The sequence below is a fragment of the Equus quagga genome, chromosome 6 (assembly GCF_021613505.1).
Source record: "Equus quagga isolate Etosha38 chromosome 6, UCLA_HA_Equagga_1.0, whole genome shotgun sequence".
Taxonomy (NCBI): Eukaryota; Metazoa; Chordata; class Mammalia; order Perissodactyla; family Equidae; genus Equus; species Equus quagga.
The window spans coordinates 60,957,128-60,975,455 of NC_060272.1; the positions used below are offsets into that span (position 1 = coordinate 60,957,128).

Consider the following 18,328-nt stretch of genomic DNA (forward strand, 5'->3'; position numbering starts at 1 on the left):
CTACTGATGCTGAGCATCTTTTCATGTTCTTATCGGCCATTTGTATACCTTCTGTGGACAAATGTCTGTTAAAGCCGTTTGCTCATTTTCTAATTGTTTGTTTCTTGTTGTTAAGAATATAAAAATTTGCGGTGGAGTTATCACCCCTTGGTACTTGAACTCAATGGCTAGACTGCTGCATGGGCAAGATTAATCAATAATTCTGCTGAAGTCAAGACATTTGGTAAAGCAGAGTGGGGGCTACTATCAAAGACTCTGAGAGCAAGCCCTGTCACTCCATCAGGGGAGCAAGGGGTCTGCAGGGAATCTTGAGTGCCTTTACTCTCTTGTCACCTGGGGACCTTCTTTTCAGTCTTTTAAGCCCCAGTGACTCCTTCTCTCCCCGGTGCTACCTCTAGACCTGGACCCAATCCTGCCACTCACTGACCAGTCTGCATGATAACGATTTGTTTCCCTGTCCATTTCCCCCACTAGCAAAGCTCCTCAGCATCAGGACCATGTGTTGATTACATGCAATAAACACAGAACACACGGATGGTGAGCGTTAACAGCCAACCCTAGACTGAATCTCCAGACTTTGCACAGCTATCCTTAAATCATGCGGTATTGGCTGGGTCTCCTAATTTCTTTGTCCTCAGTTTTTTCTTAGCTATAGCAGAGGTGAAACGGGTTCAGACACACGGTTGCAAAGATCCTTGGCCGAAACATTTTCTACATGGAGGAAATACCCTTATGTAACAGGAGAAATAGGATCATCACAGACTTGGGGTAGGTCTGGAGGGTCAGTGTAGACCGGTATGGTACAGTGGTTCTTCATAGGGACATTGCCCTTGTGTTTTACGTAAAAAGGTAGTCAAACAGATACACAAACACACGCGTTTCCTTCACAAAGTAAGCTCTGTACCATTAGCAACCATTTGATTCTTCCCTCAAGACAACTCTAAGGGCTTGTAACCTTTCCTTACACCATTGAGTCTCAACGTGCCCCACAACACGAAAGACATCAGATTAAAGTCAGGAAAAGAACAGAGTGAAAGTGGTGAGTGTGTCAATATCATGGTTTCAGGGAACTAAGTCTCCATCCCTGGAGGGTTCTGTGATTCCTAGACTGGCCTGATCTTATCCTAAAGGAACTCACCACAAGAAATGTAAATTGACAAACACAGGCCCACCAGTCTAGGCTGCACTGTCTGCAGTTGAATCTCCATCAGTAACAGACTCAATGCAAAACTGAGCAAATTAGGTGCAGGGGGCAGAGGCCTCAGCTTCAGAATGAGACCAACTGTTATGGGCCTAAAGATTCTTTGGGGGCTTCTGAACCAAATCTGTTCTAACCAGACAGAGACCTAAGATCAAAGTCATGAAAACATTAGTTACTATTTGCCAAGGGCCAAAATTGTCTATAGAATTGTAGAGAATGGAGACAGACATAGTTCCTTCCATGAATTCACATTTTATATTAAATGAACCATAAAGTATTTTTCCTTCCCTCTTAAACCTATTTCTAGGCTCTGAAGCATGAAGTTTTTATTAAATTGCAGAATAAACATGGAAGGTTATCAGCTCCAAAAGTCTTTAATCATGATGTATGGTCAAGATCTAGCCATCTGGAACTAAAATTCACATTTGAGCTCAAGAAGCACCTGAGGTTCTAAGGATCAGATGAAAGGTGCTTAGTAGGGAGAAAAGGCCAGGTGTAGGGTGTTGCTATAACTGGGAAGGAGGGCTCAAATAGGTGCGTAGGTAAGAGCATTGTGCTGCACTCTGGAGATGTGGGTAAGCTTGAACAAAAACAAGTACAAGAGATTTTATTTCTTACATGCCCTGCTACTTTTACCTCTCTGGGCTTCAATTCTCTAATTAATAAAAAGCAACAGAGTAAAGCTCTTAACAGATGTTTGATGAATGACTAACTGGATGAATGAAAGAGTAATGAGCAGTTAGTCTAGATCTACGTCTTCATCTTTTTACAGAGCATCTCTTACACAAGATTGGAAGTCCTGAGAGCAGCACTTGGAAGACTCATAATTGCTGAGGTCCATTGACCCCACTGGGAGGTCCATGAGCAGTGGTCTGGGTAGAGACGGGTAGGTGTGGTGGGAGGGAGCCAAGAGAGGGTTGTGGGGTCAGAGCCCATTTAAGCCCTAGCATTTCCATGGGCATGGGCCACGAATTCTATACTGCCAATGCCCATGCTCCATGGGAAAGACAAGATGGTGGTGACCACTAGGGTAGACTCCCTGAATGATTGACGGGGCATGAAGATGTCTTCAAGGACTCCTGTGCTACTGTACTCCTACAGTGGTCTGAGAGGCAGACACCAGTCCCTTAAGAAGCACAACCTGAATTTTTAGAGATAGACTTACTCAGAATGTAGGGGTCAAATGACAGGGGATCTGGATGCCCTTTAAAACTTCAGCAATAACAAAGAAAAAGGAAGGGAAGGAGGAAAAGAAAAAAAGTGACAAACAAAGCAAGTGCAGCAAAACTTGAAAATGTAGATCTCTTCATCATACTACTCTTTCTACATTTGTGAATGTGTGAAACTTTTACAAGTAAAACTTAACTTTAAAAAGATGTATAGCAACTTTTCTAAGCTGCACCTACAGAGGAAACCAGCCACAGCACTTGATGCAGTATGAGCAAGAGCTCAGAGAGGGGTGCTCCTTGCATTTCTGGACTCCTGACTCAGGATCCTGGGGTCCCAGAGGCTTCTGCTTTCATGCTCTTAGCACAAGGCAGAGTCTCTGGACCACAGTCACAAGAAACTGAGCACCTGGGACTCCAGACAGCCTGAGATTAGCTCTCCCAGGATCCCCTCCAGACCCAAAGCAGCCTAGATGTCTGTGTCTGGATCAGCCTAAACTAGCATAGCTGCGGCAAAACCAGAAAAGGTCTCAAGCACACAGCATGCAGAGCAAGCTCATCCCTAAAGCAAGCTGTTTGCTATCCTTTTCCCCTTCAGATGCACTTTAATATCAAACAAACCAGTGTTTCAACAGTCATCATTACTGTGAGTCTCCAGATTATCTGAGCCTCAATGAACCACAGGGCAAACCTGCTTACCTTCTGTAGGTTCTTCTGCCAGCACCACAGTATCCTACACACACACACACACATGCACACACATACACACACACACAGATACTTGCACAAAAAGGATGAAAAGTAAGGAGAGCCAGTGATCGTGACCAAAAAAAGAAAGGAAAAAACTCTCACTACTCATATTCCCTATTTGAATTACTTACGCCCTTCTGGTGAATGACCAGCCATCAAAATGCCAGCTCTGGTGTCCTCCTGGCTCTCGGTGACACGCTGAGTGAATTCTCTCTTATTGTCCATTTGGGTCTGCAGAGAAGTTGCAGAGTTGGGCTCCTGCTCACCCTGATAACAGCTCCTGTCCCCGTCACAGCTGAGGTGGCCCACCCAACATCTGGGCTCCCACAACACCTATGGTGTGCTGACTTTCCAGTGGATTTTTCTTTACTCTTCTGACATTTCTTCTGGTGGGGTATCTTTACTATTGTAACTATTAAAAATTATTATAAAAGAGATACATGCTGAAACTTAAAAAAAAAAAACCTATATGGAAAGGTATAGAGTGAAAGGTAAAGTCTCCTTCTCTCCTGACCCCCAATCTCACTCCCCAGAGACACCACTGTTGGGTTTCACCACAGCCTTCAAGAAAATTTTCATGTTTATGTTATTATGTAGCAATAAATATTTAAAATATTTTCTTCCTGCTATTAGTTTTTCTACTATTAACCCAGAGGGTGATGAGGAAAATTCCATAATGCTTATTTATTTAAAAAATTTTAAAGTTCTGTGTATCAGGAATTTTGGTTTAAAAACATAAGAAAGTCTGGACTAAGCATCATGGACATCAGCATCATGGTGGAGTGAGGTCTTCCCTTAGACTTTCCCCCTTAAGAAACAATGAAAAGGACATTCATAAACCAACAGAGGACTTTCACACAACACAACAGGTGTCTGAGGGACCCACACAGCACCACAGGTGGTGGTGCTGGACCCTCCAGGAGGCAGTGGAAGGGTGTAAGAGGATAGCCTCTGCCTCCCCCAACTTCAACAACCTAGGGCACAGGATTGTGCTCAGCTCTGAGAGGAGGAGGACAAAGCAGTCCTCCGTGGAATGCCTTCGCTCTCCAAGTTCCTTCACAGCCTGTACAAAAGCTCCACAGTGAGGAGACAAAGCAATTGTGGGGATGTATTCACAAAGCCGAGGAGCCCGGGAGGGCAGAGAGCAAAGGCAAAGCAGGAGTGCTCCTTGGATCACACGTGAAAGAAAGGGCCTCATCTCCTGCCTGGTGCACTAGCTCTGCAGTCAGCTTGAGCAAGGGACCCTGCCAGAGTGCCGGTGCATACAGTGTGTAAATTAGCAGTGGCAAGTGGGCAAACAGAGATGGGCTCTGTCAGCATAGCTACCAAAGGTCAGGCACAGCTGCCAGGGGTCGTGGCAGGCTCAGAATACACAGCTCCTGCCACCTCCCCCCACCTTCCAATGGCAGTAGGTGGAATCTAGGGCCAGATGCTACCACTACATGAAGGCACAAATCCACCCCATCAAATAGTATGAAGAGATATATTAATACTCCAGACCAGAAGGAAAATGAGAAGTACCCAAAAATCAATCCTGAAGGCAAAGAAATTTACAAGCTAAATGACAGAGAATTCAAAATAGCTATCATAAAAAAACTCAATGAGTTACAAAAAAATTCAGAAAGACAGTTCAATGAAATCAGGAATAAAATTAATGAACAGAGGGAATTCTTCACAAAAGAGATGGAAACTATAAAGAAAAACCAATCAGTAATGTTGGAGATGAAAAATACAATGAATGAGATAAAGAAAAATCGTAAGTCCTTGAATAGAGCTGATATTATAGAGGACAGAATTAGCAATTTAGAGGACAGAAATATAGAAATGATTCAGATGGAGGAGGATACAGAACTAAGACTAAAAAGAAATGAAGAAATTCTCCGAGAAATACCCGACTCAATTAGGAAATGCAACATAAGAATTATAGGTATTCAAGGGGGAGACGAGAGGGAGAAAGGAGCAGAGAGCTTATTCAAAGAAACAATAGCTGAGAACTTCCCAAACCTGGGGACAGAGTTGGAATTACAAGTAAAAGAAGCTAATATAACTCTTAAGTACATCAATGTAAAAAGACATTCTCCAAGGTATATATTAGTAAAACTGGCAAAAGTCAATGACAAAGAAAAAATATTAATGGCAGCAATGCAGAAGAAAATAACCTACAATGGAACCCCTATCAGGCTTTCTGCTGATTTATTAGCAGAAACCTTACAGGCTAGGAGAGATTGGAATGATATATTCAAAACTCTGAAAGACAAAAACTTTCAACCAAGAATATTCTATCCAGTGAAAATATCCTTCAGATATGATGGAGAAATAAAAACTTTCCCAGATAAACAAAAGCTGAGGGAGTTCATCACCACCATAAGACACCCCCTACAAGAAATGATCAGGAAGGCCCTCATACCTGAAAAAGAAAAAGGGTTTACAAAGGCTTGAGCGTGGAGATAAATAGGCAAATGAAATCAGAAAATTGCAGCTCTCTATCAGAACAGGTTAGAAAACACTTAATTATAACATTAAAAATAAAAGGAAGGAAAACATCAAAAATAAATATCATCCCTATATTTTAACACAAACTCACAACACAAAACAGGATAAGTTATGACAACAATAAATTAGATGGGGAAGAAAAAGGGATCTGCTTAGACTAAGGAAATAAGAGTCTATCAGAAAATGGACTATCTCACCTGTGAGATCTTTTATACAAACCTCATGGTAACCACTAAAGAAAAAATCAGAACAGAGACACAAATGATAAATAAAGAGAAAACTGAGAAAACCATCCTAGAGAACCACCAAACTGAATTGGCAGCCTGAAATACATGGGACGAGAAACAAGGGAAATACAGAACAACTGGAAAACAAGTGATAAAATGGCAGCATTAAGCCCTCATATAACAATAATCACTTTAAATGTAAGTGGATTGAATTCTCCAATCAAAAGACTCAGAGTGGCTGGATGGATTAAAAACAATATGCTGCCTCCAGGAAACACATCTCACCTCTAAAGACAAACACAGGCTCCGAGTGAAGGCACAGAAGATGATAGTCCAAGCTAATGGCAAACAAAAGAAAGGAGGTGTTGCCATACTTATATCTGACAAAATAGACTTCAAGACAAGAAAGACAAGGAGAGACAAAAAGGGGCAGTATCCAATGATAAAGAGGACACTCCACCAAGAGGACATAACACTTATAAATATATATGCACCTAACACAGGAGCCCCAAAGTACAGAAAGCAACTATTAACAGAACTAAAAAGAGATATTAATAGCAACACAATAACAGTAGGGGACCTTAACACCCCACTTACATCAATAGATAGATCATCCAGACTGAAAGTGAACAAGGAAATAGCGGAATTAAATGAAAAACTAGACCAGACAGATTTAATAGATATATATATAGAACACTCTATCCAAAAACAACAGAATACAGGGGCTGGCCCATGGTGTAGTGGTTAAGTTCATGTGCTCCACTTCGGCAGCCTGGTGTTCATGGGTTCGGATCCCAGGTGTAGACCTGGCAATGCTTGTCAGGCCATGCTGTGGCAGCATCCCACATAAAATAGAGGAAGACTGGCACAGATGTTAGCCCAGAGACAATCTTCCTCAAGCAAAAAAGGAAGATTGGGGACTGGCCCCATGGCTGAGTGGTTAAGTTTGTATACTCTAGTTTGGTGGCCTGGGGTTTCACTGGTTCAGGTCCTGGGCACAGGCCTAGCACTGCTCATCAGGCTATGCTGAGGTGGCATCCCATAAAGCAGAACTGTAACGACCTACAACTAGAACATACAAGTAGGTACTGGGGGCTTTGGGGAGAAGAAAACAAGAGTAAAATTGGCAACAGATGTTAGCTCAGGACCAATCTTCCTGCAAACAAACAAAAAATCCCCCCAAAAACAGAATACACATTCTTCTCAAGTGTACATGGAACATTCTCAAAGACAGAGAATTGGGAAACAAGGCAAGCCTAATAAATTTAAGAAGATTGAAATCATATCAAGCATCTTTTCTGACCATAATGCTATGAAACAAGAAATCAACCAGAATAAAAAAGATGGGAAAGTGACAAATATGTGGAAACTAAATAACATGTTACTGAACAATCAATGGATCTTTGAAGAAATTAAAGGAGAAATAGAAAAATATCTGGAGACAAATTAGAATGAAAATACACCATACCAACTCAAATGGGATGCAGCAAAAGTGGTCCTAAGAGGGAAATTCATAGCAATACAAGCCCATCTTAACAAGCAAAAAAAAAACCCCTCAAATAAGCAATCTTAATCTATACCTAACATAGCTAGGAATAGAAGAACAAACCAAGCCCAAGATCAGCAGAAGGAGGGAAATGAAAATTAGAGCAGAAATAAATGACATTGGAACCATTAGAAACAGTAGAAAGGATCAATGAAACTAAGAGCTGGTTATTTGAGAAGATAAACAAAATTGACAAACCCTTAGCCACACTAAGAAAAAGAGAAAAAAGGCTCAAATAAATAAAATTAGAAATGAAATTCTAATTACAATTACAGGAGAAATTACAATGGATACCATAGAAATACAAAGGATTATAAGAGAATACTATGAAAAATTATATGCCAACAAATTGGACAATCAAGAAGAAATGGATAAATTCTTAGACTCTTACAATTTCCCAAAAGTGAATCAATAAGAAATAGAGAATCTGAATAGACCAATCACAAGTAAAAAGACTGAAACAGTAATCAAAAACCTCTCCCAAAATAAAAGTCCAGGACCAGATGGCTTATCTGGGGAATTCTACCAAACGTTCAAACAAGACTTAATACCTATCCTTCTCAAACTATTCCGAAAAACTGAAGAAGACAGAACACTTCCTAACACATTTTATAAGGCCAACTTCACCCTGATCCCAAAGCCAGACAAGGACAACACAAAGAAGGAAAATTACAGGCCAATATCACTGATGAACAGAGGTGCACAAATCCTCAACAAAATACTGGCAAACCAAATACAGCAATACATTAAAAGGATCATAGACTATGATCAAGTGGGATTTATACCAGGGATGCAGGGATGGTTCAACATACACAAATCAATCAATGTGTTACACCACATTAACAAAATGAGGAATACAAACCGCATGATCATCTCAACAGATGCAGAGAAAGCATTTGATAAGATCCAACATCCATTTATGATAAAAAAAAAACTCAATAAAATGTGTATGGAAGGAAAGTACATCAACATAGTAAAGGCCACATATGACAAACCCACCACCAACATCATACTCAACAGGGAAAAACTGAAAGCCATCCCTGTGAGAACAGGCACAAGACAAGGGTGCCCACTCTCACCGCTCTTATTCAGCATAGTACTGGAGGTTTTGGCCAGAGCAATTATGCAAGAAAAAGAAATAAATGGTATCCAAATTGGAAAGGAAAAAGTGAAACTCTCCCTGTTTCTAGGCAACATGATTCTACATACAGAAAACCCTAAAGAATCCATCGGAAAACTATTAGAAATAATAAACAACTATAGCAAAGCTGCATGGTACAAAATCAACTTACAAAATCAGTTGCATTTCTACACTCTAATAACGAACTAACAGAAAGAGAACTCAAGAATATGATCTCATTTACAATCACAGCAAGAAGAATAAAATATCTCAGAATAAATTTAACCAAGGAGGTGAAAGACTATACAATGAAAACTATAAGACATTAGTGAAAGAAATCAATGATGACATACAGAAGTGGAAAGATATTCCATGCACGTGGACTGGAAGAATAAACATAGTTAAAATGTCCATACTGCCTAAAGCAATCTACAGATTCAATGCGATCCCAATGACGTTCTTCACGGAAATAGAACAAAGAATCCTAAAATTCATTTTTGGGGCAAGAAAAGATCCCAAACAGCTAAAGCAATCCTGAGAAAAAAAGAACACAGCTGGAGGCATCACAATCCCTGACTTTAAAACATACTACAAAGCCATAGTAATCAAAACAGTGTAGCACTAGCACAAAAACAGACACACAGATCAATGGAACAGAACTGAAAGCCCAGAAATAAAACCACACATGGACAGCTAATCTTTGACAAAGGAGCTAAAAACACAAAATGGAGAAACGAAATTCTCTTCAATAAATAGTGTTGGGAAAACTGGACATCAGCATGCAAAAGAATGAAAGTAGACCATTCTCTTTAGCCATACACAAACATTAACTCAAAATGGATGAAAGACGTGAAGGTAAGACACGAAATCATAACACTTCTAGAAGAAAATATAGACAGTACACTCTTTGCCATTGGTCTTAGAAGGATCTTTTTGAATACCACGTCTACTTCGGGAAGGGAACTAGAAAATAAACAAGTGGGACTTCATCAGACCAAAGAGCTTCTGCAAGGCAAAGGAAACCAGGAACACAACGAAAAGACAATCCAGCAACTGGGAGAAAATATTTACAAACCATATGTCTGACAAGCGGTTTATTTCCATAATATATAAGGAACTCACACAACTCAACAACAAAAAAACAAACAAGCCAAGCAAAAAAATGGGTAGAGGATACGAACAGACATTTTTCCAAAGAAGATATACAGATGGCCAATAGGCACATGAAAAGATGCTCAACATCACTAATCATCAGGGAAATGCAAATCAAAACTACAGTAAGATATTACCTCACACTGGTTAGAATGGCTATAATCACCAAGACAAAAAATATCTGGTGCTGCCACTATGGAAACAGTGTGGAGATTTCTCAAAAAATTAAAAATAGAAATACCATATGACCCAGCTATCTCACTACTGGGTATTTATCCAAAGAGCATGAAATCAGCAATTCGAAGAGACTTATGCACCCCTATGTTCATTGCAGCTTTATTCACAATAGCCAAGATGTGGAAGCAACCCAAGTGCCCATCGACTGATGAATGGATAAAGATGTGGTGTGTATATATATACAATGGAATACTACTCAGCCATAAAAAAGACAAAATTATCCCATTTGCAACAGCATGGATGGATCTTGAGGGTATGACATTAAGCGAAATTAGCTAGATGGAGAAAGAGAAATACCATATGATTTCACTCATATGTGGAAGATAAACAAACACATGGACAACGTGAATAGACTAGTGGTTACCAGAGGAGGAGGGGGTTAGGGGTGGGCATGAGGGGTAAAGGGGCACATATATATGGTGATGGACAAATAATAATGTACAACTGAAATTCCACAATGTTATCAACTATTATGACCTCAATAAAACAAAAAGGAAAAAAAATATGAAAGTTTATATTCAATGCTCTAAAACATAACTGAACTATATCTATCTAACAGAACCGCTAACAAAATCAGCTTAAAAGTTAAAATGTATCATGACAAATAAAATTAAGTAACAAAGGAGAGTCTCATTTTTCACTTAAAGGCATTCCAGACACGTAATTTTAACAATGTATTTTATAGACGTTAAGACAGCTACAAGTAAAGCTCAGATAAAAAAAAGTTCTTGAGCTGTGCAAGCCACTGTCTATAATTCATTGACCATTTGAGAGAATGCTCAATTCATTGACCACTTGAGAGAATGCTCAATTGACTCATTTCAACCCTTAAGAAAAATTTAGCAGCAAAAGGCACTATAGAAATAAAAAAGAAAAACAGTTTCTTTTTGGAATTTGTGTTTGCATTTGTAAAGGCTGAATTTATATTTGGATGTATTTGCGAGGTTTTTTTTTTTTCTTCAGTGTCTTTGAATGAAGAACCAGAGAAAACAGTGCAGCCTTCATTATTAAGAGTGAGAAAATAAAGAATAGAATTATCAGTATGTAGCTCCTGCCAAAATTTATTAGCATTTTCTAATCTGACTTACAAAATCTCAGCCTAATCAGACTTGATTTTTCCATGTCATGGCAACAGCATACATATTGTTTCCGGAAGGATCAGCTGCGTCAGCCTCCTACAGCACCTCGATGACAAGGTTTTGGTGACTTCATCAACGTATGCTGCCCAGCTGTCGTCCACTTAATGAGATGACAACTTCCATTTGATGGAAGCTGCCCCAGCAGATGGGCTGTCTCCTAATATTAACAACGGACCGTGCCGGCCCTTTCAGAACTTCGGGTGACAAACAGCCACACAAGCTCTATTGTTCCTACAGCATGGCAGCTTAGTGTTTGATTTAGGACTTGAAAAACGTTTCTCCCCTTTTAAGAATGTACCCCTCTCTGCCAAGACAGTCTTTACTCCTCAGATGAAGGATTTGGAAGGGAAGCTTCCAAGGCTTATCTTAATTGGACGTGTGCATTCTCACTTTATGACATAGGGATGGGATGAAAATTAAAGGTTAATCTAAGTTTGGAGTATGGCGAGAAGGGGTCATGAAAAGGACAGAGGAAGAGAGAATGAACATTTATTGAGCTCTGCTAAATGCCAGGCACTGTGCCAGGTGTCCTACATCCTTGCTATTCAAACATGGTCCATGAACCACAGCTTGGGCGTCACCTGGGAGCCTGTTACAAATGCAGAATCTCGGAGCCCGCCCTAGACTGATGCAATCAGAATCCGCTTTGTACAAAGATCCCCGGGTGATTCTTGCGCCCATCCAAGTTTGAGAAGCGCTGCCCTAAATTACAAAGCTTTATTTAATCCACGTAACAACCCTTTGAAGAAAATATTATTTCCATACTTTATAGATAAGTGCTACGGTCTGAATGTGTTCCCCTCAAAATTCATATGTTGAAATCCTACCCCCTAAAGATGATGGTATTAGGAGGTGGGGCCTTTGAGGGGTGCTTTAGCCATAAGGGTGGAGCCCTCATGGAGGCGATTGGCCCCTTTTAAAAGAGGGTCCTGAGAGATCCCCTGCCCCTTCCACCATGTGAGGACACAGCGAGAAGTCACTGGCTAGGAAGCAAGAAATGGTCCTCACCTGACTACACTGACACCCTGATCTCAGACTTGCAGGCTCCAGAACTTGGAGAAATGAGTATCTGTTGTTTGTAAGTGACCCAGTCTGTGGCACTTTGTTACAGCAGCCCGAAGTAAGATAATAAGGAAACCGAGACAGAAGAAGTTTCCTTCCTTCCCCTCACTACAGAAAGGATTTGCAGTAGGGGAAGAGGTACCGCCCAAGGGTTCACAGGTGGTAAACGGCAGAGCCAGCATTCAAGAATGCATCTGTTGCACCCCAAAGCCTACAGTCTTTCTACCTTACCATCTGCCCCAGGCTTCTGGAATAATGGTCAGACCCGCCCCTAGAACAGTGCTGAGTAACGAGCACTGCAGGTAAGGCAACCTGTGGCATGTGTGAGGGTGAGCGACAGGACAGAAAAGCACCAGCAAACCATGTCACGAGAAATGGTGGAGGCACTGGGACTAGGTGGAGCTGCTGTGTGGATGGGGATTCAACTTCCCTTTGGATTACCCAATAGGGCTGAACTAAGACCAATGAGTAGAAGTCACAAGGAGGCTGATTTCAGCTCAACATAAGGAAGAATTCTCTTATAAGTAGAGCTATTCCATTTGGAAAGATGGCGTTGGCTGAAAGCTTTCAAGCAAAGGGTAGATGACCCTATATCTGTCTGGGCTATTAGTAAAATTCCTATTTCAAGGGGAAGATAGGACTACTTGGCTCCTAAAGCCCCTTCCTAGACTAACGTGGTTTTCTCATTTTCCACACACAGTACTGGGTGTTCCTTTAGACATTTTGGTCATGATGCATGCTGTGCCCAGCATGGGAGTCTATACCCAGTCCCCATGGACTGAACAGCTGTGGGAAACCGTGTTTGACAGTGTGACAGCCACTCCTTTGGCTACAGGTGACAGAACCAGAGGAGAAGGAGGGACAAGGAGGATGCTATGACTCCAGAGCAGACAACTCTTAGGCTGGCTGCTGGCCTACAAAGCAGCCTATCCAAAAGCCACACTCAAACAGGGAGGAGCCGGGCCAATGAAATTCTCACTCTCTGGAACACAAATTGAGAAACAGAAAGTAAATCCAAACTGATTCTGAAAACTAACATGTAAGAGAGGTCATGAGATGTCTAGAACAAATCAACACTATGAATAACCTCCAGTTACCAGGAAGCATGGTGGACTTGTTTGCTGGGGCTGCCATAAAAAAGTACCACAAACTGGGGGCTTAAAACCACAAACACTTAGTGTCTCACAGTTCTGGAGGCTGGACATCCAGGATCGAGGTGTCAGCAGGACATGTTCCTTCTGAAAGTTGAGAGGGAGAATCTGCTCCATATTCTTCCCCCAGCTTCTAGTGGTTTGATGGCAATCTTTGGCATTCTTCGGCTTATAGAAGCATCACCCTGATCTCTACCTTGATGTTCACATGGTGTTCTCCCTGTGCACATGTCTCTGTGTCCAAATTTCCCCTTTTTATAAGGACACTAGTCATATTGGATGAAGGCCCACCCTAACAACCTCATTTTAACTTATCTCTGTAAAGATGCTATCTCTAAACAGAGCCACATTCTGAGGTACTGGGGGTTAAGACTCCAACATGGTTTTCTTTGGGGGAGGGTACCATTCAACCCATAACACATGGATATGAGTAGATGCTATGAGACACAGAAAAAGAATAAAGTGTCAGAAAGCCAGCAAGTAGCAGAAAGAGAAGCAAGCCTAGAGGCAAGAGCTGCGAGGAGGGTAACAGTCATCTTAACGCAGGGCTGCCTCTGGTTCAGAACCAACCTCCAATTCGAGACTCCAGGAGGCTCAGTTAGATCTCAGCTTCTGCTGAGTTCCCATGACCTGCCATGCTCCTTGTCGCCAGGTGTGTTTATCTGTCACTTGAACTAGCTCAAATAAATGATTCAGAGGTTCTTGCCCCAAAGAGCTTCACTAACAGGTTTGACACAGAGCATACCGCTGTCCTTAGGAACTTGTATCCTAAAGAGAAAACCAGCAACCCACACTGCCCTCTTCTTTTTTTCCCAAAAATAAACAATGTGCTCAAACAGGACAGTGACTTATAAAGAAGTGTACCATGCAAGTAAAATCTTGGGTAACACAAAAGTTTCTTCAAATCTCTTCCTCAAACTGGTTGAGATTTGGGGCCACTGTTTTGAACAGCCAAAAACAAACTCTCCATGGATGAGTGGAAAACACCAACTCGCCAACTTGCTTTTCATTGAGCTAACGGAGCTGATGGTCATAAAACATCTTGAGGTCTGTGGGTATTAATAAACAGAAACCTCATTTAAAATAAAGTTGAGAGGCTAGAAGATGAACTCTCACGCACGTGCCACTCAAAGCACACTACAGACTCCACTGGGAAAGACTGGGACCTTGCATCTCCCACAGGAAGCGATACTACTTGACCCCAGCAGAAGGAAGGAAGAGATTCCTCCTTGCTCTGCAACAGCTCAGCCAATGAGAGACTGCCATAACTCAGCCAATGAAAAGTCACCACACTTCCAACTCCCAGTCTCCTCCAATAGCCACTTCGTTTACAAGAGCCCCTCCCAACTTCTTAAAAGAACCTTCCTCTCCTTTGTTGCTTTGGAATTGATGGTGGTTCACCAGAGACTGCATGTCTTGAATAGCAATTCTCTGCTGTTCCTGAATAAACCCATTTTGGTGGTAAAATAACTGGCTGTTTATTTGTTTTAGGTCAACCTTATTTGGTGGCTCATATGGGGATCCAGAGAAGACCCCCAACAACTCCAAGGCTGGTGGGCAAACAGGTGGAGTGCCTACAGAGCCAATGGAGCTCACTGCTTTCTTGCTGACTCTGGAGTTTGAGGGTAGGTTTTCTCCTGGATCTCAAGCTCCACTCTCTTTGCATTTTTTTTTTTTTTGAGGAAGATTAGCCCTGAGCTAACTGCCGCCAATCCTCCTCTTTTTGCTGAGGAAGACTGGCCCTGAGCTAACATCCATGCCCCTCTTCCTCTACTTTCTATGTGGGACGCCTACCACAGCATGGTATGCCAAGTGGTGCCATGTCCGCACCCAGGATCCGAACTGGTGAACCCGGGGCCGCCGAGAAGCAGAACATGCGAACTTAACCGCTGTGCCACTGGGCCGGCCACCTCTTTGCATTTTGAAGCTCGTCAGGCTTTATCTGGCCCTGTCCTTTCCATAGAAGGCTTTATCTTTTCTGTGAGTACTCGTTTGGTGCTTTGGCCTGACTCCTTTGAAATAAGGCTGTTCCCATTGGAACAGTGCTGTTTCTGTGAGTACTTCTTTAGCCTTTGGTCCGAATCCTTTGGAATCAGGCTCTTCTATGGGAACTGTACTGGCATTTGGCCTGAAGGCTGTTTAGGAATTTTTCTTTGTTCTAGAGAAGAACTTATAAGAAATGGGATCCCAGTCATCTAAATGTTTTAAGGGCACTTCCCTCTTTCAGAGACCCCAGCTAGTTTTATGTTTAAAAACTGTAGTCTCTCTTTTTGCGCATTTCTAACTACATGGACCGATTTAACTAAAACTAATTTAGATTACCAATAGCCATTATGAGGAACTTTTGAACTCCCCAAACTTACTTTTCTGCAAACCACGCTGGACAGCGATAGTTTTGAAACTGCTATGGGGTCCTAAGTTTCCCCAAACCCAAACTAAGTACCAACTGTGAGGTTTTCTCACATTAATTATTGTCAAAATTGGATTCCAAGTTGCTCTCTTGTGGCCAAACTTCTGTATGTTTTACTCAAGAACAGCAACCCTGAAGCAATTTCATGGAAGAACAGGAGGACATAAGTCTGTAAAGCCTTAGAGGAGAGTTTAATGAGCCCACCTGACCTTGGGCATCCCAACTATCAGCTTCCCTTTTTCCTTTTTGTGTATGAAAAGGAAGGGGCTGCTCACCCAGAAACACAGGGACCCCCGTTGACCCACAGGGTATTACAGCCGGCAACTGGACCAGTGGCATGAGGAGACCCCCCTTCCCTTAGAGCCGTCACTGCCACTGCCCCTTTGGTTAAGGCCGCCGAGGAAATAGTTGTGGGATCCCCTTTAACCATTTTCGTGTCTCATTCAGCTGAAGCCCTCCTGAATTCTCACCACACTCAGCATTCTGCAGTCGGCTGCCTCACCTCCTGTGTATCCTTTTGCTCACCGCCCCTCACGCAACTCCTCACGCTGTGATCACCTCGACCCCCTGCTCTCTTCCCCTCTGCTACCGATGAAGTCCGGCCGGACTACTTAACACTGGCAGATCACCTCCTGACCCTCATGGTGAAGTGCAGGAAACTCCTTTGAGTAACGCTGACTTCTCATGGTTCACTGGTGGTTCTTATTTAAAAGGTGATGATGGTAAATATTGTGCTGGGTCTGCAATATTATCACCCTTTCATGTAACTGAAACAGCACCTCTGCCCCTTGGCTACCACAGCCCAACAAGCCGAATTATATGTACTCACGTGGGCCTGCGCCCCAGCCAAGAGCAAAATTGCCAACATTTATACTGATAGTAGACACACTTTTGGAGTGGCTCTTGATTTTGGAATGTTGTGGAAGCAACATGGTTTCCTACTTCCAATGAAAATAAAATTTAAGATGGCCCTTATGTTCAGGAATTATTGGATGCTATACTTTTACCTGCCACTTTAGCTATTATTAAGATCCTGGGGCATTCTAAAGTTGACTCTCTTGGGGCCGGCCCAGTGGCACAGCGGTTAAGTTCACACATTCTGCTTCTCAGCGGCCCGGGGTTTGCCAGTTTGGATCCCGGGTGTAGAGATGGCACCGCTGGGCAAAAGCCATGCTGTGGCAGGCGTCCCACATATAAAGTAGAGGAAGATGGGCATGGATGTTAGCTCAGGGCCAGGCTTCCTCAGCAAAAAGAGGAAGATTGGCAGTAGTTAGCTCAGGGCTAATCTTCCTCAAAAAAAAAAAGAAAGAAAAAAAAAGTTGACTCTCTGAAAGCTAAAGTGAATCACCTTGCTGACACTTCCGCAATGAATGCTGCTCTTAAAGGAATCAATAGCGGCCAAACCTCTGTCATGGTCCAAAGGGCTATTTCCCCAAATGATAACTTAGAAAAACTGGCTAGAGAAGCCCAACAATCGGTCTCAGAAAAGGAAAACCAAAATTGGAAATTCAACCTTGTTGAAATTGTTGGTTTGATAAAAAGAGAAAACTCTGTTTCCGGCCAGGTAGCAAGCCAGACCCTAAAATTCCCACTCCTGACCATGGCACATACATTAAACCATTGGTCCACTAACAAAATGATAGCATTCATGAATCAACATTGATGGGGGATAATAAGGCTGCAAAAAGCACCCACTTCTCTTGTCACACCTGTCCAAAATATAATCCAGCAAAGCCTGTTCACACTGCTTCTGGACATTTTAAATTGCCTAATGGCCCATTTGAGGTTGGCAAATGGATTTCATACAGTTGCTTCTGTTTCATGGATACAAATATGCTAAATATGTTTTAGTCATGGCCTGTATGTTTTCTCACTGAATTAAAGCCTTCCCTTATAGACAGGCTGCTGCCTCATCTGTGGCTAAAGTCCCTTTGGAAAAGATGACCCCTTCCTGGGGAAGCCGTCTTGAACTTCACGGTGACTGAGGAACACATTGCACCAGTCAGGTGCTCTGAGAGGTCTTGCCATTTGGCCGGTTTTACATCACTTTCACTGCGCCTACCACCCTCAGTCCTCTGGTTTAACTGAATGTCCCAACTGGCATTATTAAGACCCAGTGGGCAAAGTTTGTAGAGACTCTCCAAATACCTTGGCCAAAAGCACTGCTGTTGGTCCTTCTAAATCTCAGACCTACCCCCTTTGGAATCAGAAGCTCTCACCCTTTAGATGGTCACAGGATGCCCAACGCACCTGGCACCTGCCTCTTTTGATCTGCGGCTGACAAAAGGAGATACACTCTAATATTGTAAAGGCCTAATTGCTTCTATCAAAAATAACCGTGTTCTGGTAGAACGATCTTTTCACAATGCGCTCCAGGGAGACGAAGATCTTGAGCATCACACCTTGCAACCTGGAGATTTTGTCTATTGGGAAAGACACCTCCAGAGAGACCCTCGTCAGCCTCGCTGGAAAGGCCCCTTCAGGTACTGCTGACTAAACCTTGTGCAGCCAAACTCCAGGAAATAGTCTCTTGAATTCCTGTGACATGTCTACAGAAAGCACCAAATTCTGAATGGACCCACACACCGTTTGGTGACCTCAAGGTAAAGATTTCCTGGAATTGAAGCAGATGACATCTGATGATGTCCAGACCAGACCTATTAAAAAGATACAG

General features: G+C 42.3%; 1 protein-coding gene across 2 annotated transcripts in view; it reads right to left on the reverse strand.

The window, feature by feature from the left end:
- EBPL (EBP like) overlaps positions 1-18,328 on the reverse strand; it is a 41,137-nt gene that overhangs the window by 10,775 nt on the left and 12,034 nt on the right. Inside the window, exon 2 of one of the 2 annotated variants that reach the window (XM_046663649.1) lies at positions 3,249-3,348. The exons of the other annotated variant lie outside the window; for it this stretch is intronic. Coding sequence (XP_046519605.1) covers positions 3,249-3,348 — 100 coding nt within the window. The remainder of the gene's footprint in view (positions 1-3,248; positions 3,349-18,328) is intronic. 2 annotated transcript variants of the gene reach the window in all.